Source organism: Perognathus longimembris, chromosome 6 (assembly GCF_023159225.1).
Source record: "Perognathus longimembris pacificus isolate PPM17 chromosome 6, ASM2315922v1, whole genome shotgun sequence".
NCBI classification, from domain to species: Eukaryota; Metazoa; Chordata; class Mammalia; order Rodentia; family Heteromyidae; genus Perognathus; species Perognathus longimembris.
In genome coordinates, this window is record NC_063166.1 from 79035838 (window position 1) to 79063359 (window position 27522).

At 57.2% G+C, this 27522-nt stretch overlaps 2 protein-coding genes and 1 long non-coding RNA gene across 4 annotated transcripts; 2 read left to right on the forward strand and 1 right to left on the reverse strand.

Moving 5' to 3' along the window:
• Spata2 (spermatogenesis associated 2) lies at positions 1-6903 on the reverse strand. Of its 2 annotated transcripts, none has more exons than XM_048349612.1 (3): positions 6798-6903; positions 1481-1884; positions 1-1310 (listed from the first exon to the last, which is right to left on the reverse strand). In XM_048349612.1, exons 2-3 carry the CDS (start codon positions 1772-1774, stop codon positions 93-95), a joined length of 1512 nt encoding a protein of 503 aa, XP_048205569.1. In that variant the 5' UTR covers positions 1775-1884; positions 6798-6903; the 3' UTR covers positions 1-92. The 2 variants fall into 2 exon arrangements, with proteins under 2 accessions (XP_048205569.1, XP_048205570.1); XM_048349613.1 differs by lacking the exon at positions 6798-6903 and adding an exon at positions 5815-6348.
• LOC125353884 lies at positions 4055-26884 on the forward strand. The gene is made up of 3 exons (XR_007211373.1): positions 4055-4074; positions 8806-8807; positions 26774-26884. It is a non-coding gene; the product is annotated as an uncharacterized LOC125353884 (long non-coding RNA).
• On the forward strand, positions 16791-26780 carry Rnf114 (ring finger protein 114). Its single transcript, XM_048349616.1, has 6 exons — positions 16791-16948; positions 19640-19790; positions 21898-22004; positions 22157-22271; positions 24720-24827; positions 26315-26780. The coding sequence occupies exons 1-6, from the start codon at positions 16806-16808 to the stop codon at positions 26378-26380; spliced, it is 690 nt and encodes a 229-aa protein (XP_048205573.1). The 5' UTR covers positions 16791-16805; the 3' UTR covers positions 26381-26780.
• Positions 26885-27522: the final 638 nt, after the last annotated feature.

Consider the following 27522-nt stretch of genomic DNA (forward strand, 5'->3'; position numbering starts at 1 on the left):
CGGGTGGCCGGCACGGCCTGGCGGCGGTGGCGCGGTGGCGCGGTGGCGTAGCCCTTGGGGACGGCGCGGCGCGGGCTGCGCACGCGCGGGGTCTACCTGTACACGAGGTGGGGGAACTGCGCGCTCTTGTAGCTCAGCTGGCTGTTGGGCAGGAACTTGTGCAGCTCCCCTCGCCGGCAGCAGGGGTCGTAGTGGTAGGCGCTCAGGCAGCCGTCGCAGGCCACTTTGGAGCACTGGGTGCAGGTGTGGGAGGCGCCGGGGCGGTTGCAGAACCCGCAGCGCGAGGTGGCGGCGGCGGCGGCGGCGGGCTTGGGCTTGGCGTGGGGGGCCGGGGTCTGGCCCGCGTACTTCTCCCGCGGCGGGGCCCCGTGGGCCAGGCCGTCGTGGGCGGAGGCCTTGCCCGGGAAGGCGCCGCCGGGCTTGGCGGCCGGAGGGCAGGCGAGCAGGCTGTCGCAGCGCTGGCAGAGGGAGGAGCTGCAGGGCAGGCCGCAGTTTTGGCACTTGGACGGGGCGGGCTCTTTGGTGGGGGGCGAGCGCTTGTGGTAGAGGGCCGGGCCGTCGCTCCGCAGCAGCCACACGTCGGGCCGCAGGGCGTCCTGCCGCCGGTAGGTGGCCCTGGGCTCCGAGTCTGTGTACAGATCCACGTCCTCCTGGGCCGAGAAGTAGGTGCCCCGCAGCAGGCCGAGGCCGTTGCTGGGCGAGGCGGGGGGCATGGCCCCCGGGCTGCCGTGCGGGGAGCTGGCCAGGGCCAGGGGCGAGGCGGGTGGGCGGACGAACTCGTCCTTCGCGTCGTCCCCCGCGTCGCCGGCCACGGGCTCCTTGCGCAGGCTCAGCGAGGCCTTGAGGGGCGGCCGCCGGCTCTCCCAGCCGCCGTCGTAGGCGTCCACCGAGCGGGAGGCTTTGGTCACGCGCGGCTTGTAGTAGTCCTTGGCCCCGCGCTCGCTGGCTGACTTCTGCAGGGCCACGCGCGCCATGGAGGCCGTCAGCTGCTCCCGGCCCTCCGCCCGCCGCCGCAGGGCCTCCGAGCAGCCGCGGGCATCCTCGCCGCTGCTTTTGCGCTCGCCCACCACGTCCAGCTCCGAGTAGCCCTTGTCCTTCACCTGCGAGTGGATCTCCAGCATCTGCTCGCACTCGACCTTGGCCAGGAAGAGCTCGAAGGAGACCATCTTCACCTGCAGGGTCTCCACCAGCTCCCGGAGCCGGTAGGCGCTGCCCAGCTCGGGCGCGTAGCCCATGTAGCTCAGGATGGTGCGCACGTCCTCCTCCAGCAGCGCCGACCTCACGTAGTAGACGAAGGGGCCCGTGTATGTCTAGGAAGAGAGAGGGGCGGGAGAGACGGTGCTGGGCGCCAGTGGCTCCCGCCATTGCCCCAGCCAAGCCCAGGAGGGGAGTGGCGGAGGGCCGGGGCGCCCCCCCCCCCCCCGCCCCAGGCGGGGCTCAGCCCGCGCGGCTGACCCACGGGCGGGAGGGGCCGCCTCACCTTGATGCTCCGGAACTCCTTCTTCCAGGGGTACAGGAAGAGGTTGACGCCCACCGTCTCCAGCACGCTGAAGGCGCCGTGCAGGGCGCGCAGGCTGGACCCGCGCAGGGCGCGCAGGGCGCTCTCCACCACCTCGTAGAACTGGATCAGCCGGAATCGATAAAAGGGATCCACCTTGTAGAGGCCGAGCAGGGTGGAGGCCGCCACGCGCAGGAACTCATCGCTGCCCGGCCGCTGCCCCTCGTGGAACTGCACGTACTTCCGGAACAGTTCGTCCTTGTACTTCGTCTCCATGGAGCTGGGCTCCCCGCGCGGGGCTACCTTACCTCCTCCATGGCCGCGGGGCTGCAGGCAGGGCCCTGGCTGAGCTCACGGCCATGGCGCCGGCCGGGACCTCGGAGGCCCTGCAAGGGGAGGCACGGAGATCCGGTCACTCCCGGGGGGCCACGATGGCTCGGCCCGCGGAGGCAAAGCTGAGCCCAGAACCGGCCTGGCTCCTTGGGGCCGCGGCTCCAGAGTCCACGCGTCTGTGCCCTTCCCGCCACACCCGGCTTTCCTAAGGCAGGAAGGAGCTTGGCACCTGCAGCAGGCGCTGCCGTGGGGGGCAGGGCTGGAGAGAGGGAGGGAGGGGGGGAGGGAGTGGCGGGACCCCTGGCTGTGGCACAGCAGAGCCTGACCCCGGCACTCCGAAGGGGCAACTGGAACCTTCTAGTGGGATGGGGGTGTGGTCAGTCGTGAAGGCCCTAGGGTTCATCTTTACACCCTCGGCCATGTACAATTCCTTTACTTTGAGGGGGAGGGCAGAGGGCCCGACCTGGAGCTTGAACTCAGGGCTTGGGCACCCGCCATCCCTGAGCTCTATGTGCTCAAGGCTGGCTCTTGAGCCACAGCTCCACTTCTGGCTTGTTGAGGTTAACTGGAGATAAAGAGTCTCAAGGACTTTTCTGCCTGGGCTGACTTTGAACCTTCTCAGATCTCATCCTCCTGAGTAGCTAGGGTGACAGGCGTGAGCCACTAGCACCCCACTACAATTTCCTATTTTATTTAGCCAAAGAACCAGAAGACGGGCTGGGAATGGGGCTTAGCGGTAGAGTGCTCACCTAGCATGCACAGAGCCCTGGGATCCATTCCTCAGCACCACATACATGGAAAAAGCCGGAAGTGGCGTGGCGCTGTGGCTCAAGGGGTAGAGTGCTAGCCTTGAGCAAAAAGAAGCCTGGGACAGCGCTCAGGCCCTGAGTCCAAGCCCCAGGACTGGCAAAAAAAAACAACCAGAAGAAGCCACTGCAGAGTTAGTGCAAGGGAGAGGGCGGCAACGGGTGCCCCCTGCGGGTGCCTCCTGACAGTGTCCAGCTCAGCCAGCTTTGCGGCAGGAGGGGAGAAGAGACCGTCCTGAGCTGGAGGCGGGACCTGAACCCCTGGTCTGCTTAGCCACTGGCAGGGCATGCACGGACCCAGCAGCGTTCTCACTGCCACCAAGCTGGGCACATCTGGACTCACCCGGGACAAGGACAGGGCCAGGGAGGAGTGCAGCCAGGGCCCAGAGCGGGCAGCCTCGTCCGGAACCCGGGCGGCTCCTCCAGGTCACCTGGGCCAACCCTCAACCTCTTGGGGCAGTGCCTTTACTAGGTAGTTTGCAGGGTTCTGTGGGCCACGCCCCTCGACACACCGTGCTCTCCAAGGGCCCCGCCCATCCCACACTCCGGTCCTGCCTTTCCCCCACAGAAGCGGGGCAGGGCGTGGCTGTCCCCGCTCAGAACTGAGGTCACCTGTGCACTGTGCCCCACAACTGCCTGGGTGGGCAGGGCAAGGGGCTGGATGTGGCCAGGGAGCCAGTGGCCTGGCTCTCAGTCCTGGGGAGACTCTGGGGGGCGTTAGCAGGACGGCTCAAGAGGGCACAGCACCACTCAGGCTGGCATTCCACTGCTAATGTCCACCCACAGACAAGCCAGGCTCCTGGCGACCTCAGGCCCTTTGCACGGGTCCCTCTGCATGGGCTCATTTTCCCCCACAGCTGACTCAACTCATTGTTCAGGCCTTGGCTCCAGCCCCAGCCTCAGGGGCCACCTGTAAACCCTTACCTTGAGTAGGTCCTAGCTTTCGGTACCTCACTATCACTCTATCCGGCGAAGCCACGGCTGCAATCGCCAATCCCCTGCTGTTCCTACTTCCCTCTCTGTCTCCCCACTACCTGGCAAATGGTAAGCTCACAAAAGCAAGGAACGGGTCTGTTTTGTCTCCCACAGTGCCTAACACAGTAGTTGTTTGAAACAGGTGAAAAGAACAATGCAAAGGATTTGAGGGATGGGGATATGGCCTAGTGGCAAGAGTGCCTGCCTCATATACATGAGGCCCTGGGTTCCCCAGCACCACATATACAGAAAACGGCCAGAAGTGGCGCTGTGGCTCAAGTGGCAGAGTGCTAGCCTTGAGCAAAAAGAAGCCAGGGACAGTGCTCAGGCCCTGAGTCCAAGGCCCAGGACTGGCCAAAAAAAAGAAAAAAAAGGATTTGAGTACCCATGGGCCCCCCCTTCAGCTGTTGTGGGTGCCCCCAAGTCCTGGGAGATAGCTGCAGGGGGAGACCAGGGAGTGTGGTGGGCTATGCTCCCAGTAGCTAAGGTCAGTGGAAGATGAGTCAAGATTCCACGCTGGTCTCTGACCCTGATACAACACGACACCATCTGGGCCCAGGCCTGGATAGCGCCAGGGTGGAGCCAGGGCAAAGTAGAGACGGGCAGAGAAGACACAGCGTGATACAACACTAAAGAGCTAAGCATCTACCAACGCATGTCCACTCACGTAACAATCAAAAGCACCAGTCATGCACTGGTGCACTGGCTGTTCTTTATCCACCGGAAGCTTCTATCCTGCCTCTGGTTCCAGCGTCTACTTTTTGGTTCATCTGAAAACCATTTCAAAATGGCATCAAGGGGCTAGGGTACAGCTCGGGGGTAAAGCACGACGTTCCTAGCATTCAAGAGGCCCTGGGCTCCACCCAACACTGCAAAAATACATTTTGTGAAAAAGGACACCATGCCGCCCCCTAAACACTGCCATGGTTTTTCTCCTAGGAAGTCAGCCTCGAGCCCAAAGAGGCTGCGCTTTTTACAGCCGGCCTCGCAGCTCCGCGCTCTGCGATGGCCAGCAGGCCACCTGCGTCCAGCTGGTGCTCGCAGCCCTGCCGCCCAGGCTGCAAAGCCCAGAGGAGGAACCTTGAGCCGACCTTGGAGAGAGGGAAAAGGCAAAAAGGCACATGCTAAGAGCCAGTCAGGGAAAGGAAAGAGGACACCAACAATGAGCCCTACTGAGCACAGGCAACTAGTAGGCTTCCCTGGCAACTGCACTTCTCAGGGAAGAGGACATGGAGGCACGGCCACTAAGTAACCCACCCAACACGGCCAGGTAGGCTCAGCTCTGAACTGGGGCACACAGAGTTGGCCTCCCCCATGAACTGTTAGAATCGGAGCCACTCACAGGGCCTTCGCCAAATCCTCTTCAAAACACAAGGAAATCTACCTGACCCGCCCCCCCCCCCACATCAAAGAGGAAGCTCAGGCTTACAGAACCAGCTTGCCCCTCATCACAAGGCCACAGGAGGTGAAGCTGGGACGAGACCTGAGTCTCACACCAAGATGCTGCCTTTTAGCTAGGCCGAGATGCTTCCCCGTGAGCACTGCTACCGGAAAGGCTTGTCGGCGACAGTGCATGCCGGCGGCAGGGTGGCAGGGCTGACTTCTAAAACTTCTTGTCATAGTAAAATTCCCATCTTCCCACACAGAGTAGGGCATCCTATGATGTCAGCTCTAGGGCCATGGGAAGAGGCTGGCCAGAGACCGGCCGGCGGTGAAGCAGTTACATCATCCTTACTGAAGACATTTTCTGAGAATACAGGCTGCCTTGTGGCGGCCAGAGCTGGTGTCTTTCCCAAGTACAGAGCCAGCATTTGATTCCCAGTACTCTGCATGCACAAGAAAACACGCTCGCGACACAACACAGCCTGGTTACCGGGGAGCAAGACAGCCCTGCCACAGAAGCTGTTAATTTCTCTAAGCAACCCAAAGAGTGGAATGACAAGCCGTGCCAGGTTGGGGGGGGGGGAGGGACAGGGACGGATATGCTCTATGAATCCTGAATGCAAAAACAGGCAGATGCCCAGAGCCAAAGGCTCTTGGGTGGCACCTCCTGCACCCACAACCTGAGCCCCTCTGTAAAGCAAATCCTTTAAGGTGAAGATACTGTACAGGTGGGGAGATGCTAGCTTTTGTCAGGATCGGATTTTTAAATATCTAAAGAAACTGAGATGATTCTGAGCAGCAATGCCTAGCTTGGCTTACCTCGGCTGCTCAGCTGGTCCATTCAAGCAGAAAGAGCCCCGGCAGCACTGGAAGGCGCCCCCGCCCTGCACAGGCAGAAGCTATTTTGGTGCCAGTGCCTCAATCTACAGGTTTAAACATCCTGGGTCCAGCTTCAGCCTCCAAACAGGATGGGTGGGAGGCAGGCCCGGCTCACCCCACCTTCCGTGCACTCGCAAGCAGGGGGCTCCTGACACTTGCTCGGCATCTTGGGGTGCTAGAGGCCCCATGCCTCTACCAGCCTTCCGAGACACCCACAGAGGCCCTCCCCGCTTTTCAAAAGAGCCCGGGTGGGGCAGCAAGGCGGCGGCTTTCCTCCGGGCAGCGGCCTCTCGAGGGGTCCTGGGATCCTCTCCAGGGAGGCGGGATCTCCCTCCCCGCGGGGACCCGGGCTAGCGGCAGCTATTTCCGTCTCGGTACCGCCTGCCGTCGGAGGGTCCCATCGGCTGGACCGTTCTCACGGTTGGCTCCCCGGGCCTCACAGCGGGCCGGCGCGGGATCGATCACCGGGTCCCGCCCGTACCCCGCAGCTAGCCGACCAGGAGCTGTTGCTACTGGACGCCAGCTGCAGGTCAGTTGCGGCGCCAACCCGCACGGCCTCACCACCGCACGGCACCCGGCCTGGCACGCGGGGTCCTTCCCCGGCGCGAGGCCCGCAACTGCAGGGCCCCGCGCAAGGTCGCGCAGCGCGCACCAACCCGGCCCCGCGGGCCCTCCTCGCGCGCCGCCCCCCGGAGGGTCCGGGCGTCCGCCGGCCCGGCCCGACCGGAGACGGGGTGCCCTCCAGGGCGGCCCCGAGCCGCCGTCGGCCGGCCCCGGGGGCCTGCGAGGCCGCCCCCAGCGCAGTGGGGGTCCCGACCGCAGGCTGGGGGCGTCCCCGCTCCCGCCAGCCCCGCCGAGCCCCGCCGCCCCGGGAGGCCCCTGCTCGGGGAGGCTGGAGGCGGCCCCACCGCGCCCCGACTCACCCCAGGTGCCGCCGCCGGCGCCCAGCCGAGGGAGAGGAGCAGGAGGCGCGGCCGCCGCCGGAGCCCGGCCGGCTGCAGGGCACCGAAACCAGTACCTCGGGTCAGCAGCGACCCGGAAGCACTCGTCCCGGAAGTGACGAGCGCATGGGCGGGCCCAAGGCGAGCCAGGGCCGCGGCTGCGCGCCGGGCCTGGAAAGAGGGCCATGTCCGCCTCGCGCCGAGGTCTAGCTGGCGGCCGAGGAGGAGGCAGGAAGCCGGGGAGCTGCCACGGGGCTCTCGGAGGCCGCTTCGGACCTCAGGACGCCTTGTGGTCGTTCGGACGGGGGCCCGGAAGTCAACTAGCCGGAAGTGACGCAACAGCCCACCGCGGGACGCTGGTTGGCCGGGTTGTCATGGAAACCGGTCGGGAGCTGTGAAGCGGGGTTCCTCACCTCCGGGACCGCCGCGCTCCGGGGCAGGGCCCGCGCCCACGGGAACGGGTGGTCGGATCCTTCCACCCCACTTCACAGACGGGCAGGCCGCGGCCCAGACGGGATCCGGCCAGCCGGGCCCGGCGCCCGACCGCTCGGAGCCTCAGCCGTGCGGCCCGGGCCCGGCGCGAGCTCGGCCCCCGTGCGGCCCGGCGCCCGACCGCTCGGAGCCTCGGCTGTGCGGCCCGGGCCCGGCGCTCGACCCGTCTGAGCCTCTTCTTTACCGTCGTAAAGTAGACTTATTGGTCTGAGACGATGCTCAGGTGGTGGAGCACCCGAGTTCAAACCCCGGTACCGCTAATAATAATAATAATAATAATAATAATAATAATCCCTGCTTCAAGAGATTGTTGTCACAATTAATATACAGAAACCGCTTGGTACAGCAATTTGCAAGCTGTAAAGATTAATTAAATACAGTCTGTTTTTCATCCTGCGCAAAGCAAAATGACTCCTGTCCTCAGTTTGACCAGAGGTGCGGACTAGCGAGCCCCCTCGTTTGGCTCTCGGTAGCAGCACCCCCGGTGCTCGCACGCTCCACGAGGACGTCAGTCCAACTCGTCTCCCTCTGCCGGTGAGTAGCCCGCCCCTGCCCGGCCCGCCAGGCTGCTCCCTGCCGCGTGCCGGCACCCACTCCCCTCCGGGAGCATCATTTCCATTGGCTAAACAATGGGGTGTTCTGTCTCTGGCTTTAGCACGTGCCATTACAGGAGACTCCAGCCCACTCCTGAGCCAGCTTCTCTTTCTCCAAGGAGCTCCTGGCTCCCTGCCCCTACCTCGCTCCTTTGCCCTCTGGTGTGGATGTCTGTTTCTGCACCTCTCTCCCGCCCTTGCCTTCCTGGCTTCCAGCCCCAGCTCAATCCTCACTTCCTTTCTGAAGTCTTGACTTCTCCAGAGCGCCCACAGCACTGTCATCATCTTATCATGGCACAGCAGATTGCACACATATTTAACCTGACAGCCCTGCCAGCTCCCAAATTCCTCCTTTCTGGGTCCTGATGTCTGTGCTTGTTGATCCAAAGGTGCCCAGCAGATGCCCCAGGCTGCAGAGCCTCCCTCTGAGCCACTGCTATGGGCAGTGGGTCGTCCGAGCAGTCAATGGCATGATTCTAAGGGACATTTTGGAGCTGCAGTTCTACTAGTGCCTATGCCCCAGCACTCCTGCAGGTCTGTGTACTTAGCAGCATTTGTTTAAGTACTTCATCACCTGCAAAGATTTTCCAGCTGAGAAAAACTCCCACCCAGAGCCCTGTGCCAATGGCTCATGCCTGTAATCCCAACTGCTGCTAAGGAGGCTAGGATCCAAGGATCACAGTTCAAAGCCAGCCCAGGCAGGAAAGCCCATGGGACTTGTATCTCCAATTAACCACCAGAAAACCGGAAGTGGCTCTGTGACTCAAGTGAAAAAAATCCCAACCTTGAGCAATAAAAGTTCAGAGACAGGGGGCTGGGAATGTGGCTTAGTGGTAGAGTGCTTGCCTAGCATGTATGAAGCCCTGGGTTCGATTCCTCAGCACCACATACACAGAAAAAGCCAGAAGTGATGCAGTGGCTCAAGTGGTAGAGTGCTAGCCTTCAGGAAAAAAAAAAAAATTCAGAGCTAGTGCCCAGGCCCTGAGTTTAAACCCCAGGACCTGGGGCTGGGAATATGGCCTAGTGGCAAGAGTGCTCACCTTGTATGCATGAAGCCCTGGGTTTGATTCCCCAGCACCACATATATAGAAAAAAGCCAGAAGTGGCACTGTGGCTCAAATGGCAGAGTGCTAGCCTTGAGCAAAAAGAAGCCAGGGACAGTGCTCAGCCCCTGAGTTCAAGGCCCAGGACTGGGAAAAAAAAAAAAAAAACAGGACCTGCACCAAACCAAAGCAAAAAACAAAAACAAAAAACCCTCCTACCTACATTTTGAACTTTGTCTTTACAAGGTCACACACTCGCCCTTCAGCAAGCCTTGCACGCATGAGACTGCTGGAAAAGTCCCTTCTAGCTCTGCAGTTCTTGGACAGCTTGGGGGAAGCAGGCTTTTAAGAAGGGCTTTTCCAGTAGGAAACCCTAGTCCTGGGAAGTCAGTGACACTTCCTGTTAAAATGTCAGCTCTCTCTGGACACAGCCCCGTTCCCATCTTTCATACTCAGCTGCCAATTGGTGTGTGAACACGGTAGAAGTATCTTTTTCGGGTTTTCTTACATAAGGACCAGGAGCTTACGTAACCAGCACTGGCTGATCAGACGCCGCTCCTTCCTTCCCAAGAGCCAACAGGACAACCTACCTACTTCTTTCTATTTTTTAGGGTATTTTTTTAAATCATGAAAGTAGCACATGAGTCCAATACAGAAGTGTGTTGAACAAAAAGTGAACAAGAAAAGCTACCCCATGACTTAACCATTGGATTTCCTGGCATCTGTCAGAGAAACAGACACGTGCACAAAGCCAGCCACCTGTTCCACACTGGAAGGCAAAAACAAAGACTAGCAGCATTCGTGTGTGTGTGTGTGTGTGTGTGTATGTGTGTGCGCGCACGCCAGTACCAGCACCAGCCAGTCCTTGGGCTTGAATTAAGGGCCTTAGCACTGTTCCTAAGCTGCTTTTGCTCAAGGCTAGTGCCCTACCTCTTGAGCCACAGCTCAACTTTTGTGGGGGTGGGGGAGCAGTCCTGGGACTTGAACTCAAGGCCTGGGCGCTGTCCCTGAGCTGCTTTGTCTCAAGGCTAGCACTCTACAACACAGTGCCACTTCTGGCCTTTTCTGTTCATGTGGTACTGAGGAATCAAACTCAGGGCTTCATGCATGCTAGGCAAGCGCTCTACCACTGAGCCACATTCCCAGCCCCTACTCCTGCTATTTTTGGTGGTTAGTTAGAGGTCAGAGTCTCACAGACTCTCCTTCCCAGGCTGGCTTTGATCCATAATCCTCAGATCTCAGCCTCCTAAGTAGCTAGAATTACAGGTGAGCCACCAGTGACCGGCTTTGAAGCCTTCTTAATGAGAGCTTGATTAAACGCCAGTAGAAGAATGGTGTGTCCACATCCATATTAATGAATACGTGTCACTTGTTCTGCAGAACTGTGCAAGACATCCTGGGCACTGAGCAGGAGAAAGACCAACAAAGCCAGGCATCGGTAGCTCATGTCTATAACCCAAGCTACTGAGACCTTGACTATCGACGTTCAAAGCCAGCTTGGGCAGAAACAGTCTGCAAAACTGCAGTTTACCAGTAAAATGCTAGACTAGCAGTATGGCTCACATGGTAGACTACCAGTTATGAGTGGTTAAGAAAAATAGCAAGAGTTCAGGGCTCTGAGTTCAAATCTTAACATTACCATTAGACAAAAGAGAGAGAAAGCTGAGCTGGGCACCAGGGGCTCACGCCTATCATCGTAGCTGCGCAGGAGGCTGAGATCTGAGGATTGAGGTTTGGAGCCAGCCCGGGCAGTTAAGTATGAAAACCGGAAGTGGAGCTGTGGCTCAAAGTGGAAGAGCACTAGCCTTGAGCAAGAGAGCTCAAGGACAGCACCCAGACCCTGAGTTCAAGCCCCATGATCAACAAAAAAAGAAAAGCAAGAAAACATCAACCATTGCTATCTAGTTTCCAAGGATACATGTAAATGTCTAATGTCAACCGAGGACAGGACTACAGTGCAATTATTCCAAAAATACATCTTTGTGTGATTGTTCCAGAAGCTGCTGTCTCCCTCCACAGGACAGAACTGTGTCTGTTTCACTCACAACCATACCACTGTTCCAGGCACGCTCCCAGCATGCAGCAGAGGTGTGTGCAGTTTTACTTTTTTTTTTTTTTTTGGCCAGTCCTGGGCCTTGGACTCAGGGCCTGAGCACTGTCCCTGGCTTCTTTTTGCTCAAGGCTAGCACTCTGCCACTTGAGCCACAGCGCCGCTTCTGGCTTTTTTTTCTGTATATGTGGTGCTGAGGAATCGAACCCAGCGCTTCATGGATACGAGGCAAGCGCTCTTGCCACTAGGCCATATCCCCAGCCCACTGCAGTTTTACTTCTTAACAGATCTCTCCAATGCCTGCGGTGTGTGAGTGGGCAAGAGGCCGGGCTCCTGGGCTAGAGCACTGGCCTAGCGAGCTCCAGGCCCTCAGTTCAAACCCCACACCACAGAGCCAGAACTGGGAGCCAGACAGATGCGGCCTCTGCTCTCAAGGGCTGCCCAGTCACATTAAGTAAAGACTTTGACTAGGCACTGGTGGGCTTAGGCCTGTAATTAGCTACTCGGGAGACTAAGATTTGAGGATCATGGCTTGAAGCCAACCTGGGCAGGAAAGTCTGTGACTCCAAAAAATTACCTAAAATAGGTGCAAGTGGAGCTGTGGTTCAAGTGGTAGAGCACTAGTCTTAAGCACAAAAACTCAGGGACAGAGCTGGGAATGTGGCCTAGCCGTAGAATGCTGGCCTAGCATGCACGAAGCCCTGGGTTCAATTCCTCAGCACCACACAAATGGAAAAGGCTGGAAGTGGCGCCATGGCCCAAGTAGTAGGGTGCTCGCCTTGAGCAAAAAGAAGCCAGGGACAGTGCTCAGGCCCTGAGCTCAGGCCCAGGGCTAGCAAAACAAAACAAAAAAACACCCTAGGGACAGTGCCTGTGTCCTGAGTTCAAGCCCCAGAATGACACAAAACAATAACAACAAAGGATATGAGAGTTTTAATTTAGGATAATTTTAATTAGGATAGTTTTAATTTAGGGTGGAGCTTAGAGCGGGGACTTGTACAAGGCAGGCTGAGGGTCCTGGAGGAGGCCGTGTCTGTCACTCCAGCTTGGAGTGACCAGCACGCGCAGGCCCTGCTCTTCTGGAGGGAAGGAAGCAAGCAATCAAAGGCAAGAACCAGAAATTGAAAACCCAACTGCCTGCAAACACGTGCCATGGGTGCTAAGTACTAAGTACTAGCTATAGCCTGGTCCTCTATGGTACTAGGACATTAGCAGGATGCAGTCTCACGGTAAGCATCTAGTAAATATTACAATGAGAAAGCAGTGATGCCACTCCGTGCCTCAGTTTCCCCATCTACGAGGTGGGGAAACAATAGCCACTGCATATAGCTCGCATGAGCTGGCCCAGGTGAGAGCTTGGCTGAGCATTAAGCTTTTTTACATCCCCACAGTCATCTTGATTTTTTTTTCTTGAATGAAATTAAGTGATAGTGATTTCTTCCAGGATCCTTGTTCCCTCTGAGCTGTGAGCATAGTGTGTGTGTGTGTGTGTGTGTGTGTGTGTGTGTGTGTGTCTGCTCATGCTGGGGCTTGAACTCAGGGCCTAGGCACTGTTCCTTAGCTTTTCTGCACAAGGCTGACATGGCCGTATACCACTTGAGCCGCAGCTCTGCTTCCTGCTTTTTAGTGGTTAGTTGGCCACCAGTCTCATGGACTTTCCTGCGTGGGCTGGCTTTGGTCCATCCACCATTCTCACATTTCAGCCTCCCGAATAGCTAGGATTATAGGCATGAGCCACTGGCGCCCCACTGCAACTTGAACTTGCAGGCTAAAGGCTCCATGTGACCTTCCACCGGGAAGGGCAGGGGAGCCACGGAACCCCAGAGAAGACTTCATCACAATCCGGAAGAGTTTTCTGACTGGATACTTGTGGCTCATGCCTATAATCCCAGCTAATCAGGAGGCTGAGATCAGAGGATCACAGTTCAAAGCCAGCCAGGGCGGGAAAATAAAGAGATTATCTCCAATTAACCACCAGAAAACTAGAAGTGGCACTGTGGCTCAAAGTGGTAGAGAGCTAGCCTTGAGCGAAAGAGCTCAGGGACAGCGCCAGACCCTGAGTTCAAGCGCCACAATCAACAACAAAAGAAAAAAAGAAAAGCTTTCTGTCCTGCAATATGGACTTAACTGCCAATGGCTTCAAAACTTTCAAACCACCTTGAGTCCAAAGGTAACTCTGCTGGCCAAGGGCAGATACGCTTTACCTCTGAGGAGACTCAGCTCATAGGGGTGGACTCGATTATTTTGCTGGCACTGGAAAGAGTAACAGAGGTGGGCAAGATACAGTCTCAAGGAGCGAGTTGGGAAGGGCTGTAGGAACTGAACATCTTGGACTTCTTAATCCTTAGAAGCAGAGAAAAGCCACACCCGAGTTGTTTTCTCTACGTGGGAGGGAGCTGTAGGCTCTTAGCCAGCGGGCCAGAGTTCAGTTCCCACCTCTGCCCCCTTCAATGAGCGTGACCTTGGGTGAACTGCCTAGTCTCTTTGGCCTCCATTTCCTGATCAGCGAAATGGCTGAAGTGCCCCCTCCTGGGCGAGGGGGAGATTCAGCTATGTACAACATGGCATTCAACACAAGCTGGCCTTGACTCCTTTTATTCCTTTGTTTTTGCAGCTCGGCTCAAGCCCAGGGCGTCTCATGTGCTGAGCCACAGCCTAGAGGCAGCATTTTCGTTTGAGACGGGGCCTCCCTATATCGCCAGGCTGGTCTCTAACTGGTGATTCTCCCACCTCTGCCTCCCGAGTGTTGTGGTTACAGGCGTGTGCCACCATGCCAAAGCATTTCATGTGATCACTAGTCCCTGACCCCCCATCTTGGTTGTGTTAGAATATATTAGACATTGCCAGAAACCGCGCAGATATCCAAGTACGAGAGAACAACGGAAAAGTTTATTGCCAGCCAAGGGACTGGCGAGACCCCTTCTCACCAGGGAGGGATGAGAAGAAGCGGGGTCTATTGTCTGGGGTGACATATAGAACCTAGGAGGTCTTGGAGGTGGGGACCTGCAGACCAGGATCTTCACCATGTCCAGCTATGATTGATGGCTGGTGTCAAGGGGGGGGGTCACTTGGAAGGGGATCTTGTTGCCTTACATGGTCATAAATGTACTAAAGGAATGTCGTGTTGGGAAAGGTGGTGGGCTACATATTTGCCACCCTTACTTCATGGGCCTATCGTTGCCTAGGAAGAGAGCATGCTAAAGCTAGGGGAGAGGTGGCTATCAGACTTACTGCACTGTGTAGACACCTAGCCAGTGTCTGCTCTTCAAACTTGCTTACAAGCTGAGATGCTGCTGGATTTTATTGGCTGGCTAGGCGTAGTGAGCCACCAGCTGGGCAGTAAACACTTAGGGGTAACTGGAATAAGGGAAGGAAGCCGTGCTCACGCTGTAGGCCGGGGGAGCCAAAGGCACACGAGTGCCTCCTAGTGGTATCAGTGAACATTTCTTCTGCCTGGCTCCCACGGTTTTGTCAGACTTGAAGAATCTGCTGGAATCAAGATGACCTGATCTATCCAATTGTGAGATCTACATCATTGTCACTGATAATCGGGTGAATGCTGCCCAACTTACAAAGTGCAAAGGTAGACTTCACATGCGTCCTGAGGTTGAAAAACCCTTGAGGCTTGAGGCTTTCGGGATCTGATGATTGAGTTCATTTCTACTTAGTCTCGACTATTCCTAATGCACATTTAATTTTTATTTATTATGTGATGCATGAGTCCAGACGTGGTGGTGTACACCTGTAAGACCTCCACTCAGGAGGCAGAGACTGGAGGATCATGAATTTGAGGCCACATGGGGAGATCCTACCTCAATAAACTAACGCAGAACAAAACCAAGATCAATGTATGAAGCTGGTGGAGAGTTTAGGGACATGAGAGGATGCAGAACAAGTCTTTCAAGTCTAGAACCCAGGTCCATCCCTAGTTTCCCTAGATTCCCTGGGAATCGGTCCAGCAGGTTATCAGTCCCTCCTGGTTTGTCAGGGGACTGTCTCAGTTTGAGCCTTGAAAGTCTCACGTGCTGGGAGACCCAATAATGCAGTGAAAATCTGAATTTGATCAGCCTACCTTCCAAAAGACACACACTGTATCAGTACCCAATTACTCAGTATCCAGTGATACTTTCAGTAAAATAGGTTTTGCAGGCCAGGTGAGAATGGCTTATGCTAGTAATCCTAACAACTACTTCAGAGATCTGAGGCTCATAGGGTGAAGCCAAGCCTGGGCAGGAAAGTCCGCGAGACTCATCTCCAATGAACCACCAGAAAGCCAGAAGTGGTGCTGTGAGGCTCAAGTAGTAGAGTAGTAGGTATGGTGCCCAGGCCCTAATTCCTTTTTTTTTTTTTTTTTTTTTGGCCAGTCCTGGGCCTTGGACTCAGGGCCTGAGCACTGTCCCTGGCTTCTTCCCGCTCAAGGCTAGCACTCTGCCACTTGAGCCACAGCGCCACTTCTGGCCGTTTTCTGTATATGTGGTGCTGGGGAATCGAACCTAGGGCCTCGTGTATCCGAGGCAGGCACTCTTGCCACTAGGCTATATCCCCAGCCCCCCAGGCCCTAATTTCAAGCCCCAGAATTGGCTCTGTCCAATATGAGGTCACCAACCACATGTGACTATTCACTAGAATTATGACTAGTGAGGCTGAATAATTGAACTGTTTTGTGTGTGTGTGTTTGTTCTGGGCCTTGCACTCAGGTCCTGAGCACTAGATCCGAGTCACAGCTCCACTCTCGACTTTTGAGGGTGTTTTTATTTTTCTTTGTATTTTTGTGGAGATAAGAATCACACAGACCTTCCTTCCTGGGCTGTCTTCAAGACACAATCCTCAGATCTCAGTCTCCTGAACAGCTAGGATTACAGGCTTGAGCCACCAGTGCCCAACATCACTGAACTTCTAATTTGCTAGCTTAAATGCATTTCGATTTAGTGGTAGGGAGTGTAGCTCAGTGGTAGAGCACTTGTAAACACACTCAAAGGTGTGGTTTCATCATTAGCACTGCAAAAAAAAAATTAACAAGTGGGCTTCAGTGTAAACAGCTACGAGTGTTGGCCATCACGAACCTACAGAATAATATTTTGGAAACAGAAAAGGTAGATCCAGGCGGGGCGCTCATTCAGGTCCTCCCGCTAGGAAGGCTGAGGAAGGCCGAAGGGTGGAGGTTTGAAGCCAGCTAGGACCAGCTCCAAAATAACACAAAGAAGCTGGGCAGGCGGCAGGTTCACCCGGCAGTGTGGGCGAGGCTGGCAGGAGCCAGGGCCTTGAGTTCATGGTTCAGAACCACCAAAAAAGAATAACAAAATAGAAAGAGAAACTTCGGAACACTTAGTATCGGATCAGAAGGTCGCAGGCGCTTATCCGTTGCTGGGATAAACAATACACACGCACGTAATCGCGCCCTTTGTGGGTGAGGAGCGTGGGTGTGCACCCTGTGCTGGGTGTGCACGCGTACACCCGGCAGTGGTCCTTTCTTTAGGTCTCATGAACTGCGGTCCCCGTGGGCTGGGCTCTCCAGTGGGGGCGGCCGACTCCGCAGCTACAATTCAATTTCCCCGTCTCTCTGCGCGGGAAGCCCCACCCCCGGCGCCGCCCCGCCCACCGCCCCGCTCGGCCCCGCCCACCCCGGCGCGCCGCCCCGCCCACCGCGCAGCAACGCCTCGCCCACCCTATCGCATCGCCCCGCCCCGCCCCCAGCCCGCCCTCGCGCGCACGCGCAGACACCGTCCCGCCTCCTCGCCCCGCCCCCTCCCCCCCCCCCAGCTCCGTTCCTCCTCGGCGTCGCGGGACGCTCGGAGGCGGCGGCGGTGACAAGATGGCGGCGCAACAGCAGTGTCGGGAGGGCGTTACGCCGTTGGCGCGGCCGGCCGCGGCGGAGGCGGACCCCCTGGGCCGCTTCACGTGTCCCGTGTGCCTGGAGGTGTACGACAAGCCGGTGCAGGTGCCCTGCGGACACGTGTGAGTGGCGGGCGCGGCCGGGCGGGGAGCGGGGCCCCGACGGGCGGGCGTGAGGGGGCGGCGGCCGGCGGGGATCGCGCGCCCCCCACCCCCGGCGGCCCGGGGCGCTCCGTCCGGGTCTGCACCGCGCCCTGGAGTTGCTGGAGCGCCGGGCCGGGGACCCCACGGGAAGGGAGGCCCTCCCCGCGCGCACGGCGGCGTCCGGGCCGCGGCTCTGCCTACCGTTCTAACGGGAAACGAGCGGCGGGCGGTGGGGGCCGGCGGGCCCGCCCTACGGGTGAACGTCCTCGGGGTGGGGGGGGGGCTGGGGCTCCCGCGGGGCCTGCCGCCCGCGGTCGTGGTGCGGGCCGCGGTGCGGGCCGGCTGCGCTGGCGCGGCTGCGTCGGGTCCACCCACCGAGCGCTGTCCAGCTCGGGGCTGCGCCTCCCGCCAGCTGCGTGAGCCACCGCCCCTCCAGCTCCCGCCGCCCGACTCCGTGACCTCCTCCCCTCCTCCCCTGCCTCCTCCTTGCCAGGGAGCAGCACTCCACAGCACGCCCCCGACCACACCCCGGTGCCCCGCACCGAGCCGTCCACCTGCTGGGGTGTTCTGCCCTCCCTGCGGCGGTGTGGGTTAGAGGGAGGTGGTTCTGCCCCCCTCCCCTCCCGTGCAGATCCACTGTGCCCTGGGGGAGTGGGCATTGACCTCTAGGAAAGTCTTGACCCAACCGGAAGCAGCAGTTTTGGAGGTTTCTTTGAGCCCGCTGAACTTGTCCAGGGTCAGAGGTCAAGGAGCAGGATGGGAGCCGAGCCTGTCCGCTCCCGGCACCTTACCCGCCTCACCTGCAGCCGCTCAGTGCTGTTTGAAGACAGCCTAACCCAGAGCTCTCCCTTGGATCTATCCCTGTGCTTTCTGCTCTACCCACTTGAGCTTGAACTTTGGTGTCTGGGAGTTCGGTCCCCTTGCCGCTGTGGTTGCCCCAAGGACCCCGTCCTCCTCAGTCTGGTGAAACTCAGCTGGGGAAGGGCAGGTGGCGAAGTGCCTAAGAAAAGGGAATTTCTGTATAGCCCAGTGACAGGGCAGGGTATCTGGAAGGCTGAACTAGGAAAGGGTGTAGTAGGAAGTGGAAACTGAAAGTCAGCCCGAGACACGCAGTTCAGAAACAGGCTTGTGGGGGTGTAGTTCAGTTGGAAGCATTTGCAAACAGTTGTGAGCATTGCTTGTGTGCATTTGATGAGCTGTACCGTGCTATGCATAGGGTACACTGAGCTGCCTTAAGTTGCTGGAGTTGACTTTTTTGTGCCCGCTTGGTTACCCTTGTGGTCTGCCTCCATAAAGAGGCCCTACCTGCCCCTTGCTGGTGCTTGCTTTTCTCCAGGTAGTCACCCAGCCCAGCCCCAGAGACCTTGCTCTCTGCCCTCCACACACACCTTGGCACATGGTATCAACTCTCTGGCACTCCACAACCACATCTGCCCTACATACAGTCAGGTCTCTGTTAAATGCTGCCGGCCCGGTCCCCAGGCAGCTCTGCCTTGATTTATTTCCTTCATCTGTGTAGTCTATGAAACTAATGTGAGTGCGTTCCTCCACTTAGAATGTAGCATCGGGAAGACAGGGGTTTGGTCTCTGCTCCACCCTGACCTCGGAGGTGAACATATAACCCTTTGCCCCCAGCCTGCCCTGGAGTTTTTGCCTGGCAGCATCCAATGATAGAGGAAAGAAAATGAGAAAGAAAGCAAAATGTGGTCAAGCTGAAAGATTACCTTTCCCTCCTTTTGCTGGTAGCAGGAATTGAACTCTAAGCCCCCAATGTCCCCCCGTCCTCAGCCCTACTGGCAGGTTTGCTGAATCTGCTGTAGAAATCTGAGCCGCGTGGGCAAGTTGCCCAGCGTATCGTCCTGCTTTGCTGTCCATCCCTTCTGCCGTATCTCAGCCTCATCACCTGCCTGGCTTCGGGGCGGAAGGTCTCTCCTCTTTGACTTCTCCAAATCCAGCCAGTCACTAGGTCACGCTGCCTCTGCGTCTGAATCACTTCCTGGATCCCTCTCTGTGCCGCGGTCCCTGCTTGAGTCATCCCGCTAGGTTTGCACTTGCTCTCTCCTCCTTCCTCACCTCAAAACAAAGCACAATGAAAGCTCTCTTCACCAAGTGCCAGTTATCTTCCCTGAAACCTGGCTATTTTTACTTTGGAGGAAAAATCATTTCCTCAAGTGCAATATGTGTGTTAAGCCTTTAGGCCTGGAATCGTTCCCTTCTTCCCCCCGACCCCCACCCCTCCTGTAGGCTCAGCATGGAGGCCGCCTCTGGAGGGGCGCCGGCCCCGACCCCGGTTACACTCGCTGCTGTTAGCTGTCATTGGCCTTGTGTTCCCATCCTGCTTTGCTCTCACCTCTTTACACCACTTCCCATTTACCGTGTATTCCGTGTGTGCTAGCTGCCCATCCTCGCAGCAGCCCTGGTGGTAGGGACTGTGCCCTGGTGGCGCAGGAGAGAGGGCTTCCCGGCCACACCTCGGCCAGGTAGCCTGACACGTTGTGTCGGAAGACCCCGCTGCCGCACGTCTGTCCTAGAAGGACTTGGTGTTGAGTTGGGCACAGGGAATGAGTTAGTTTTAATCCATTTTTCATTGGTGTCTGTTAAGAGTTGAGCCACATTTGTCTTTCTGTCTCCACAATGCATGACGGAGGTTCTCTGTGTGTCTTGTTCTAGCTTTTGCTCTGCATGCCTGCAGGAATGTCTGAAGCCGAAGAAACCTCTCTGTGGCGTGTGTCGCAGCGCTCTGGCACCTGGCGTCCGAGCTGTGGAGCTCGAGCGGCAGATCGAGAGCACAGAGACTTCTTGCCATGGCTGCCGTAAGAATGTATGTGGGAGAACATGGACAAGTCAATGTCTTTCCGTGCTGAGATGGGGTACACTGAGCACTGGCCATGTCCGTTCTGCACTCAGAGCGTGCCAGGCGACAGCACGCTCCCATGCCAGCGATGGCTATGCTGTTTGACCCATAACCTTACTGGATTTTGTTTCTTTTTTCATGAGTTGGTTTAGTTTAGTTTTTGTTTTGTTTTGTTTTGTCTTTTGCCAGTCCTGGGTCTTGAACTCAGGGCCTGAGCACCGTCCCTGGCTTCTTTTTGCTCAAGGCTAGCACTCTACCACTTGAGCCACAGGACCACTTCTGACTTTTTCTGTATATGTGGTGCTGAGCAATTGAGCCCAGAGCTTCATGTATATGGGTCAAGCACTCTACCACTAGGCCATATTCCCAGCCCGAGAGCCCTGTTTTCTGTGTCACTAGAGATGCACTGTAATGGTTCAGCTATTCACTAAAAGGATTGGGACACAAAGGTCAGTGTGCAGTCATGTGATTTCAGTGGCAAACTCTGACACTGAATGTGTCCATGCTCACTGTAACTGCTATGAGAAGGGAGAGATCTGTCTTATTTTCCAGTGACCTTATTGGTTTTAAAGTCATGCCTTTTTTTCTTTTTTGACAGTGGTGGGGCTTGAACTCAGGGCCTTAGAGTTCTTTTTGCTCAAGGCTAGCACTCTCTACATTGAGCCACACACAGCTCAACGTCCATGTTTTGAGTGGTTAATTGGAGATAGAGTCTCACAGCCTTTCCTGCCCAGGCTGGCTTTGAACCATGATCCACACATCTCAACCTCCTGAGTAGCTAGGATTGTAGGCGTGGGCTACCAGCACCTGGGTTATGACTATTTTTTTTATTGGCAAACGTAGATATAAAGATTTGCAAACAGCTAGTTGTTTTTGTCTTCACACAATGGGATCATATGCATTTCATCAACTTTCACTTTTGAAACTGTGAATTGTTTATAATAATGATTTACTGGACAGCCTCTGGTGGAAGTTTCTTTCTTGGGCTGGGGATGTAGTCCAGGGCCTTCACATTACTAGGCAAGTCCTCTCCCGTGAGCCTGGCGCCGCAGTGAGTGGCCCAGGCGTGGGTGTGGCTTAGCATCTCTTCCTGCAGGGTGACTTGGTGTAAGTGGCTCACGGGGTGCTGTGCCATGTGGTGTATTTATTTTTTTGTGCTGGTCTTGGGGCTTGAACTCAGGGCCTGAGTGGTGTCCCTGAGCTTTTTTTTTTTTTTTTTTTTTTGCTCAAAGCTAGTGGTCTACCACCTTGAGCCACAGCTCCACTTGCGGTTTGCTGGTGGTTAATTGGAGACAAAAGTCATGGACTTTCCTGCCCCAGCTGGCTTCAGACTTCAATCCTCAGGTCTCAGTCTCCTGAGTAGCCAGAATTACAAGTGTCTGGCTCAAAAATTTCGTTTCCGTATCCCTCCCCTGCCTCTTGATTCCTTAAAGTTTTGGTTTTGGTTTTATTTTTGCCAGTCCTGGGCCTTGAACTCAGGGCCTGAGCACTGCCCCTGGCTTCTTTCTGCTCAAGGCTAGCACTCTGCCACTTGAGCCACAGCGCCACTTCTGGCCGTTTTCCATATATGTGGTGCTTGAGAATTGAACCCAGGGCTTCATGTATACGAGGCAAGCACTCTTGCCACTAGGCCATATCCCCAGCCCCCTGAAGTTTTTCTTTAATTAAACATGCCAGGTAGCCAGAAACCCATCGCTCACACCTGTATTCCTAGCTATTCAGGATGCTGAGTTAAAAGAATGGAGGTTCATAGCTGCTGTAAGAGGACCAATTTTAGTGCAAGGGTAGAAGATACTTAGCGCATACCTGGGGTTTGGAGCACATCTGTCAGCAGAGAGCATGTCTGTGAGCAAAGAAAACTTGCAGGAGAGTTCATTTAGAACGGAGGTGGTGATTTGGTGAAACCTGAGCCCGGGCAGGAATGCAGCGCCTCGCTGGTCAGGGCTCCGTCTGTTAGCATGGGAGTGTGCTCAGCTTGTGCACCGGGGGGTGTAGCTCTAGTTTTTACCTACCTGTTTTGGGACTGTGCCTGGTATAAGGTCCTCACTAACTATAGGCTCTGATTCTCATCAAGTTCTTCCTGTCTAAAATCCGGGCCCATGTGGCTGCCTGCTCCAAGTACCAGAATTACATCATGGAAGGCGTGAAGGCCACCACGAAGGATGCGTCCCTTCAGCCCAGGTGAGCGGCTCAGCCTCCCTCGCAGGTGTTTCTGTGTGTGGATTTAGGAAGTGGAAGGAAGCGTAATCATTAATGCAAGTATCGGTGTCAGGTCGGGTGGGGGGGAATCTGGTGCTGAGTTTAGATGGGAGGTTGCACCTTTTGTCTTGCAGGAACGTTCCGAACCGTTACACCTTTCCCTGTCCTTACTGCCCCGAGAGGAACTTTGACCAGGAAGGGCTCGTGGAGCACTGCAGGTTATTCCACAGCGCGGACACCAAGCCTGTGGTAAGAGCAGCCATCTCCTTCTTAAACTCTTTAAAAGGGAAAAACCTCACACCTACAGGAAAAATGACATAATTCGTACAGTGGACTCTGAGGTTTCTTCAGCGGGAAAATAACATTTTACTACATTTTGCTACTTAGGAGGCTTAGATCTGAGGATCAGGCTTCAAAACCCAGACAAGAAATTCCATGAGACTTTTAGCTCCAGTTAACCAGCAAAAAGCTGGAAATGGAGCTGTGGTTCCAGTGGTAGAGCGCCAGCTTTGAGCAAAAAAACTCCAGTCCAGTGCTTAGGCCCAGGGATTGACACACACTTTCTCCAATATTTGCTTGGCCATGCTTTCTATATGCATATTTTCTGAACTATTTGGAATTAAGCTAGGTACCATGACCCTTTACTCCGTAAATACTTTAGTGTATCCTAAGAACTTTTTTTTTTTTTTTTGCCAGTCCTGGTACTTAGGGCCTGGACGCTATTTCTGAGCCTCTATTTAAGCCTCTTTGCTTAAAAAGAAAAAGACAAAAAGGAGTGGGGGGAGAAGGGAGAGATGGGAGTTGGTGGAGAGCACTCTGTTTGTCTCTGCTCTCCAGTTCGGATTTCTGCCTGTTATCCCTTCTGCTAAAATGTGATGCTAGTCTTGGAGTCTTTGTTTTCTATCATATCTAGGACTTTTTAAACTTTTTTTCCTCTTTTTTTTTAACACATTTTTTGCTAGGTTTCCCAACGTAGTCTCTAACTTTTCAACTCAATCTTCCTGCTTCAGATTTTCAAGTGCTAGGACTACCATCATGCCATCGTTCCTGGCTAAAATTTATTTACTTTTTTGTGTATAGTTAGGGCATTGTATAAGAAGTAGACTGTCAACAGCAGCCAGTGGTTCACGCCTGCAGTCCTAGCCACTCTGGAGGCTGAGGGCTGAGGATCGCGGTTCAAAGCCAGCCTGGGCAGAAAAGTTCCTAAGACTCTTATCTCCAGTTAACCACCAGAAACCAGAAGTGGCGCTGTGGCTCAAAGTGGTAGAATGCTAGCCTCGAGCAAAAGAGCTCCGGGACAGCACCCTGGCCCCAGGCTCGAGCCCTTCAACCAACTAGAAAATAAGAACAAGATTGGGAGATCACTGGGCGGGGTCTTCTTCCACACTCCCTCCTGCAGCGTGAGAGGTGACCTGGCGGGCCTGGACGTGGGGCCACCCTGAGTTCAGAGTCCGGGAAGGCAACGATTCTGTGGGCTTGAGAGCTGGAACGGAGTGGGTTGCCTGGGTCAGGGAGGCAGTTGACGGCGTTAAGGAGCCCCGCGCATCTGCGTCCCGGGCCTCCCGGGTGTGTTGGAGAAGCTGCTGCTTTACTGTCCCAGCACGGCTGAGCCATCGGAACTTAGGCTCCCTGCGCTGCCTGAGGCCCGGAGCTGTGGGCGGAGCCTGGGTTCAGGGAGTGGGAGGAGCCAGTGCCCAGCCACAGCTCCAGCCCTACCAGCCAGCTGCCCAGACCTCTGCCAGGCGGCTGAGAAGTCTGCGCCAGACTTGGGGAGCAGAAACTGGGGTTTGCCCTGCCTGCCATGAGAGAACTGTCCCTGCGGCCGTGCTCAGGGCGCCTGGTGCTCCCACCCCTCACCTGAGCCACGCTGGCCCCTGGGGCTGCCGTGGGGCCGCCTGGGCCACGTGCCCGGGCAGCCCGAAGAAGGAGCACTGTGCTTGAGCCTCGTGAACACGTGTGTGTGTCAGCACACGCGGCAAGCAGGCTGCCCTCGCTTCCTTGGCCTCGCTCGCTCGTCTAGTCCCTGGGCTCCCTGTGCCGTTGGACCATTCTTGTGCTGGTTAGAAGGCTGCACTTTCGCCTTCCGCGGGCTTCCGCAAGGGCAGTGTCGTGACTCCTCGCTCCACGCGTCATTAGCCAGAGCAGGAGCCTGGCAGTACGTGTTTTGCCACTCCTGGGGCTTGATCTCTGGGCCTGGTCGCTGTTCCTCTGTCCTTTTGCTCAAAGCTAGGGCTCAGTCACTTGAGCCACAGCGCCTCTGTGATTAATTGGAGATAAGAGTTTCATGGGGGGCTGGAAATATGGCCTAGTGGCAGAGTGCTTACCTCCCATACATGAAGCCCTGGGTTCGATTCCTCAGCACCACATGAAAGAAAGCCAGAAGGGGCGCTGTGGCTCAAGTGATAGAGTGCTAGCCTTGAGCAAAAAGAAGCCAGGGACAGTGCTCAGGCCCTGAGTTCAACCAAGCCCCAGGACTGGCAACAAAAAAAGAGTTTAGTGGACTTTCCTGCCTGGCTGGCTTTGAACCGCTACCTCCTGAGGGGCTAGGATTTCAGGCGTGAGCCGCCAGCTTTGCAGTGTTTGCAGCGCCCTGCCCCGCACTGTGGTGTCAGGCCCTGTGTCCTGGGAGGTGGGGCCAGGCGGGGGCCCTGAGGCGGAGGCCGGCGCCCTGTGTAAGATGCCCTCCTCCATCGACAGGTGTGCCCGATATGTGCCTCGATGCCCTGGGGAGACCCCAGCTACCGCAGCGCCAACTTCATACAGCACATCCAGCGCCGGCACCAGTTTTCTTACGACACGTTTGTGGTGAGTCCCGGGCCTCCGCAGCCCCTCCAGCTGTGGATCGGGAAGGGCGGGGCGCGCTGCGGGCGTGTGTGGTAACCGCAGTCGGGTAGGCAGATGCACGTGTGCCTGCACGCCCAGCCCAGGGCTCCTGCTCCCTCCTCACCCCTCTCCCTTGGGCTTTAGGAAGGTCAGGTCGTTACAAAGTCCCGGCTTGGTTTGGCTTTCACTGTTTACCAGTATTTGCTTTCTTTTCTCTTGGTCTGGAATCTTGAACTCAGAGCCTGGGCACTGAGTGTTTTTGCTCACTCTGCAGCTTGAGCCACAGCTCCACTTCTGGCCTTTTGGTAGTTAATAGAGATTGCATCTCAGGGACTTTCCGGCTTGAGCTGGCTTTGAACTGTGATCCTTAGTTCTCAGCCTCCTGAGTAGGATTATAGGTATGAGCCACTGGTATCTGGCTTTAATGTTTGTTCTTAATGGCTGTTTTTCAGAATATGGGGATAAAAGTTCTTTCCACATTGTTATAAAGAATATTTGTTGTGGGGGGAATGTGGCTTAGTGGTCAAGTGCTCACTCATCATGCATGGGTTCGATTCCTCAGTACCACATACACGGGGAGGGGGGGTGGGGGGGAGGAGCCAGAAGTGGCGCTGTGGCTCAAGAGGTAGAGTGCTGGCCTTGAGCAAAAAGAAGCCAGGGACGGTGCTCAGGCCTACAGTTCAATTCCCATGACTGGCAAGAACAAATAGAATGTTTGTGGGGAGTCTGATGGTGTCCGGAGCGCAGACACGGGGCCGCTGCGCTTGGCACCGTGCCGCGAAGGCCCGAGGTGGCTGTGATGCGGTGAGAGGCGGCGCCGTGCGCGGAGGCCTCCGGAGGCCGCGTTCTCTGCTGGACGGAGACGGCCCCGCCCGGCGCGGAGCCACGAGAAGCTGCTGAGCGCTTAGTGCGCGCCAGCGCCACGCGCTGCCCCGCCCCCGCGGTGTGCCCGGGCTCCCGGCGGCCCCGCGGTGTGCCTGGGCTCCTGGCGGCCCCGCGGTGTGCCTGGGCTCCTGGCGGCCCCGCGGTGTGCCCGGGCTCCCGGCGGCCCTGCGGTGTGCCTGGGCTCCCGGCGGCCCTGCGGTATGCCTGGGCTCCTGGCGGCCCCGCGGTGTGCCTGGGCTCCTGGCGGCCCTGCGGCCCCGCGGTGTGCCTGGGCTCCCGGCGGCCCTGCGGTATGCCTGGGCTCCTGGCGGCCCTGCGGCCCCGCGGTGTGCCTGGGCTCCCGGCGGCCCCGCGGTGTGCCTGGGCTCCCGGCGGCCCCGCGGTGTGCCTGGGCTCCCGGCGGCCCCGCGGTGTGCCTGGGCTCCCGGCGGCCCCGCGGTGTGCCTGGGCTCCCGGCGGCCCCGCGGTGTGCCTGGGCTCCCGGCGGCCCCGCGGTGTGCCTGGGCTCCTGGCGGCCCCGCCCCGAGGCCCTTGGCCGGCGCGCCCGGCGTCGCTCCTGAGAGGCGCGTGTCTGTCTCCCTCAGGACTACGAGGTGGATGAAGAGGACATGATGAACCAGGTCTTGCAGCGCTCCCTCGTGGATCAGTAGCAGGTCCTTGCTGTCCGTCTCGTGTTCTAGAGCTTCCACGGCGTGCTGAGCGTGAGACCTCCGACTCCTGTCCCTCCCCTGTGACACCCCTGCAGCGCCAGCGCTGGCGGAGGCGGCCCCCGCGCAGGCGTCTCCCGCAGCCAGCCCCCTTGTCACGTGGCCTCGTCTCACTGCTCCTCAGCTCCTTCCTGGAGCGGTGCCTCCTCCTCTGCACAATAATCCAGCTTTTACCTCCACCTGGCCTTGCTTCCCGTTTGTTCTCCGCTGGTCAGCGCTCAGGTCCTCCCCGCCAGCCAGGACCTTTTCTGGGTCACGAATAGCACAACGAAGCGAGGGTCCCCGGCTCCCCCTTGGGTGCGGGAACCTGGCCACGGCGCGGTGTGGGACAGGGAGCAGCCCCCTGGGGTGAACCTGCTGGGTTTCTCGCAATCCGATGCTGGAAGTTTTGATTCATATTTTCCTGTGCTTCTTTTTTTTTTCTAGTCCTGGGCTTGAACTCTGGCCACAGCCCCACTTCTTTTTTCTGAGTAGTTTATTGGAGATAAGTCTTGCGGACATTCAGGCCTGGGCTGGCTTCGAACTGTGATCGTCAGATTCCAGCCTTGAGTAGGTAGGATTTCAGGTGTGAGCTCCCAGTGCCCAGCTTTCCTGTGCTTTTTGCACACCCATAAAATGATCAAGTTCCATCTCCAATGCCCGCATGGCGCCTTTTAGGCTAGCGGAAGCGCGTGCGTGAGGGCCGTGTTGGTCAGGCAGGTTGAAGTGCGTGGTCTGGGGGGCGGTGCTCGCACTCTTGTCCCACGCCTGTGGGTGCCCTCAGTGACGGGAGCCTGCATCTGCTTGGTGCCGGCAGGGAAGAGCAGCTTTCTTCTGGAAGCTTCCTTGCAGCAGCTGGAGGAGCTGGCCGCGCGGGGCCGGAGGGCGGGGGTGGGTGTTCCTTGCATGTCTCACGTCTCTAGGCGCGGCACGGGAGGTGCGGGGTTTATTTTTGTGGCCGTGGCTAAGGTTGGAAGTGGTCGCCGCCGGGCGGTGCGGGGTGGTGCCATGGGGGGCCTGCTCAGACACTGAGTGCGGGGAGACGCGGCCCGGCCGCGCGGGCACTGCGATCCCTGGAGAGGCGCCAGGGCCTCCCGAGTGGCCGA

What these genes read in the sequence shown, in the direction of transcription:
- Spata2 (XM_048349612.1), bottom strand. Translation starts at nt 1,774, where the DNA reads ATGGAGACGAAGTACAAGGACGAACTGTTCCGGAAGTACGTGCAGTTC. An exon ending in AGGAGTTCCGGAGCATCAAG is followed by an intron (nt 1,311 to 1,480) that starts GTGAGGCGGCCC and finishes CTCTCTTCCTAG; the next exon opens with ACATACACGGGCCCCTTCGT.
- Rnf114 (XM_048349616.1), top strand. Translation starts at nt 16,806, where the DNA reads ATGGCGGCGCAACAGCAGTGTCGGGAGGGCGTTACGCCGTTGGCGCGG. An exon ending in GATGCGTCCCTTCAGCCCAG is followed by an intron (nt 22,005 to 22,156) that starts GTGAGCGGCTCA and finishes TTTGTCTTGCAG; the next exon opens with GAACGTTCCGAACCGTTACA. An exon ending in TTTCTTACGACACGTTTGTG is followed by an intron (nt 24,828 to 26,314) that starts GTGAGTCCCGGG and finishes TGTCTCCCTCAG; the next exon opens with GACTACGAGGTGGATGAAGA.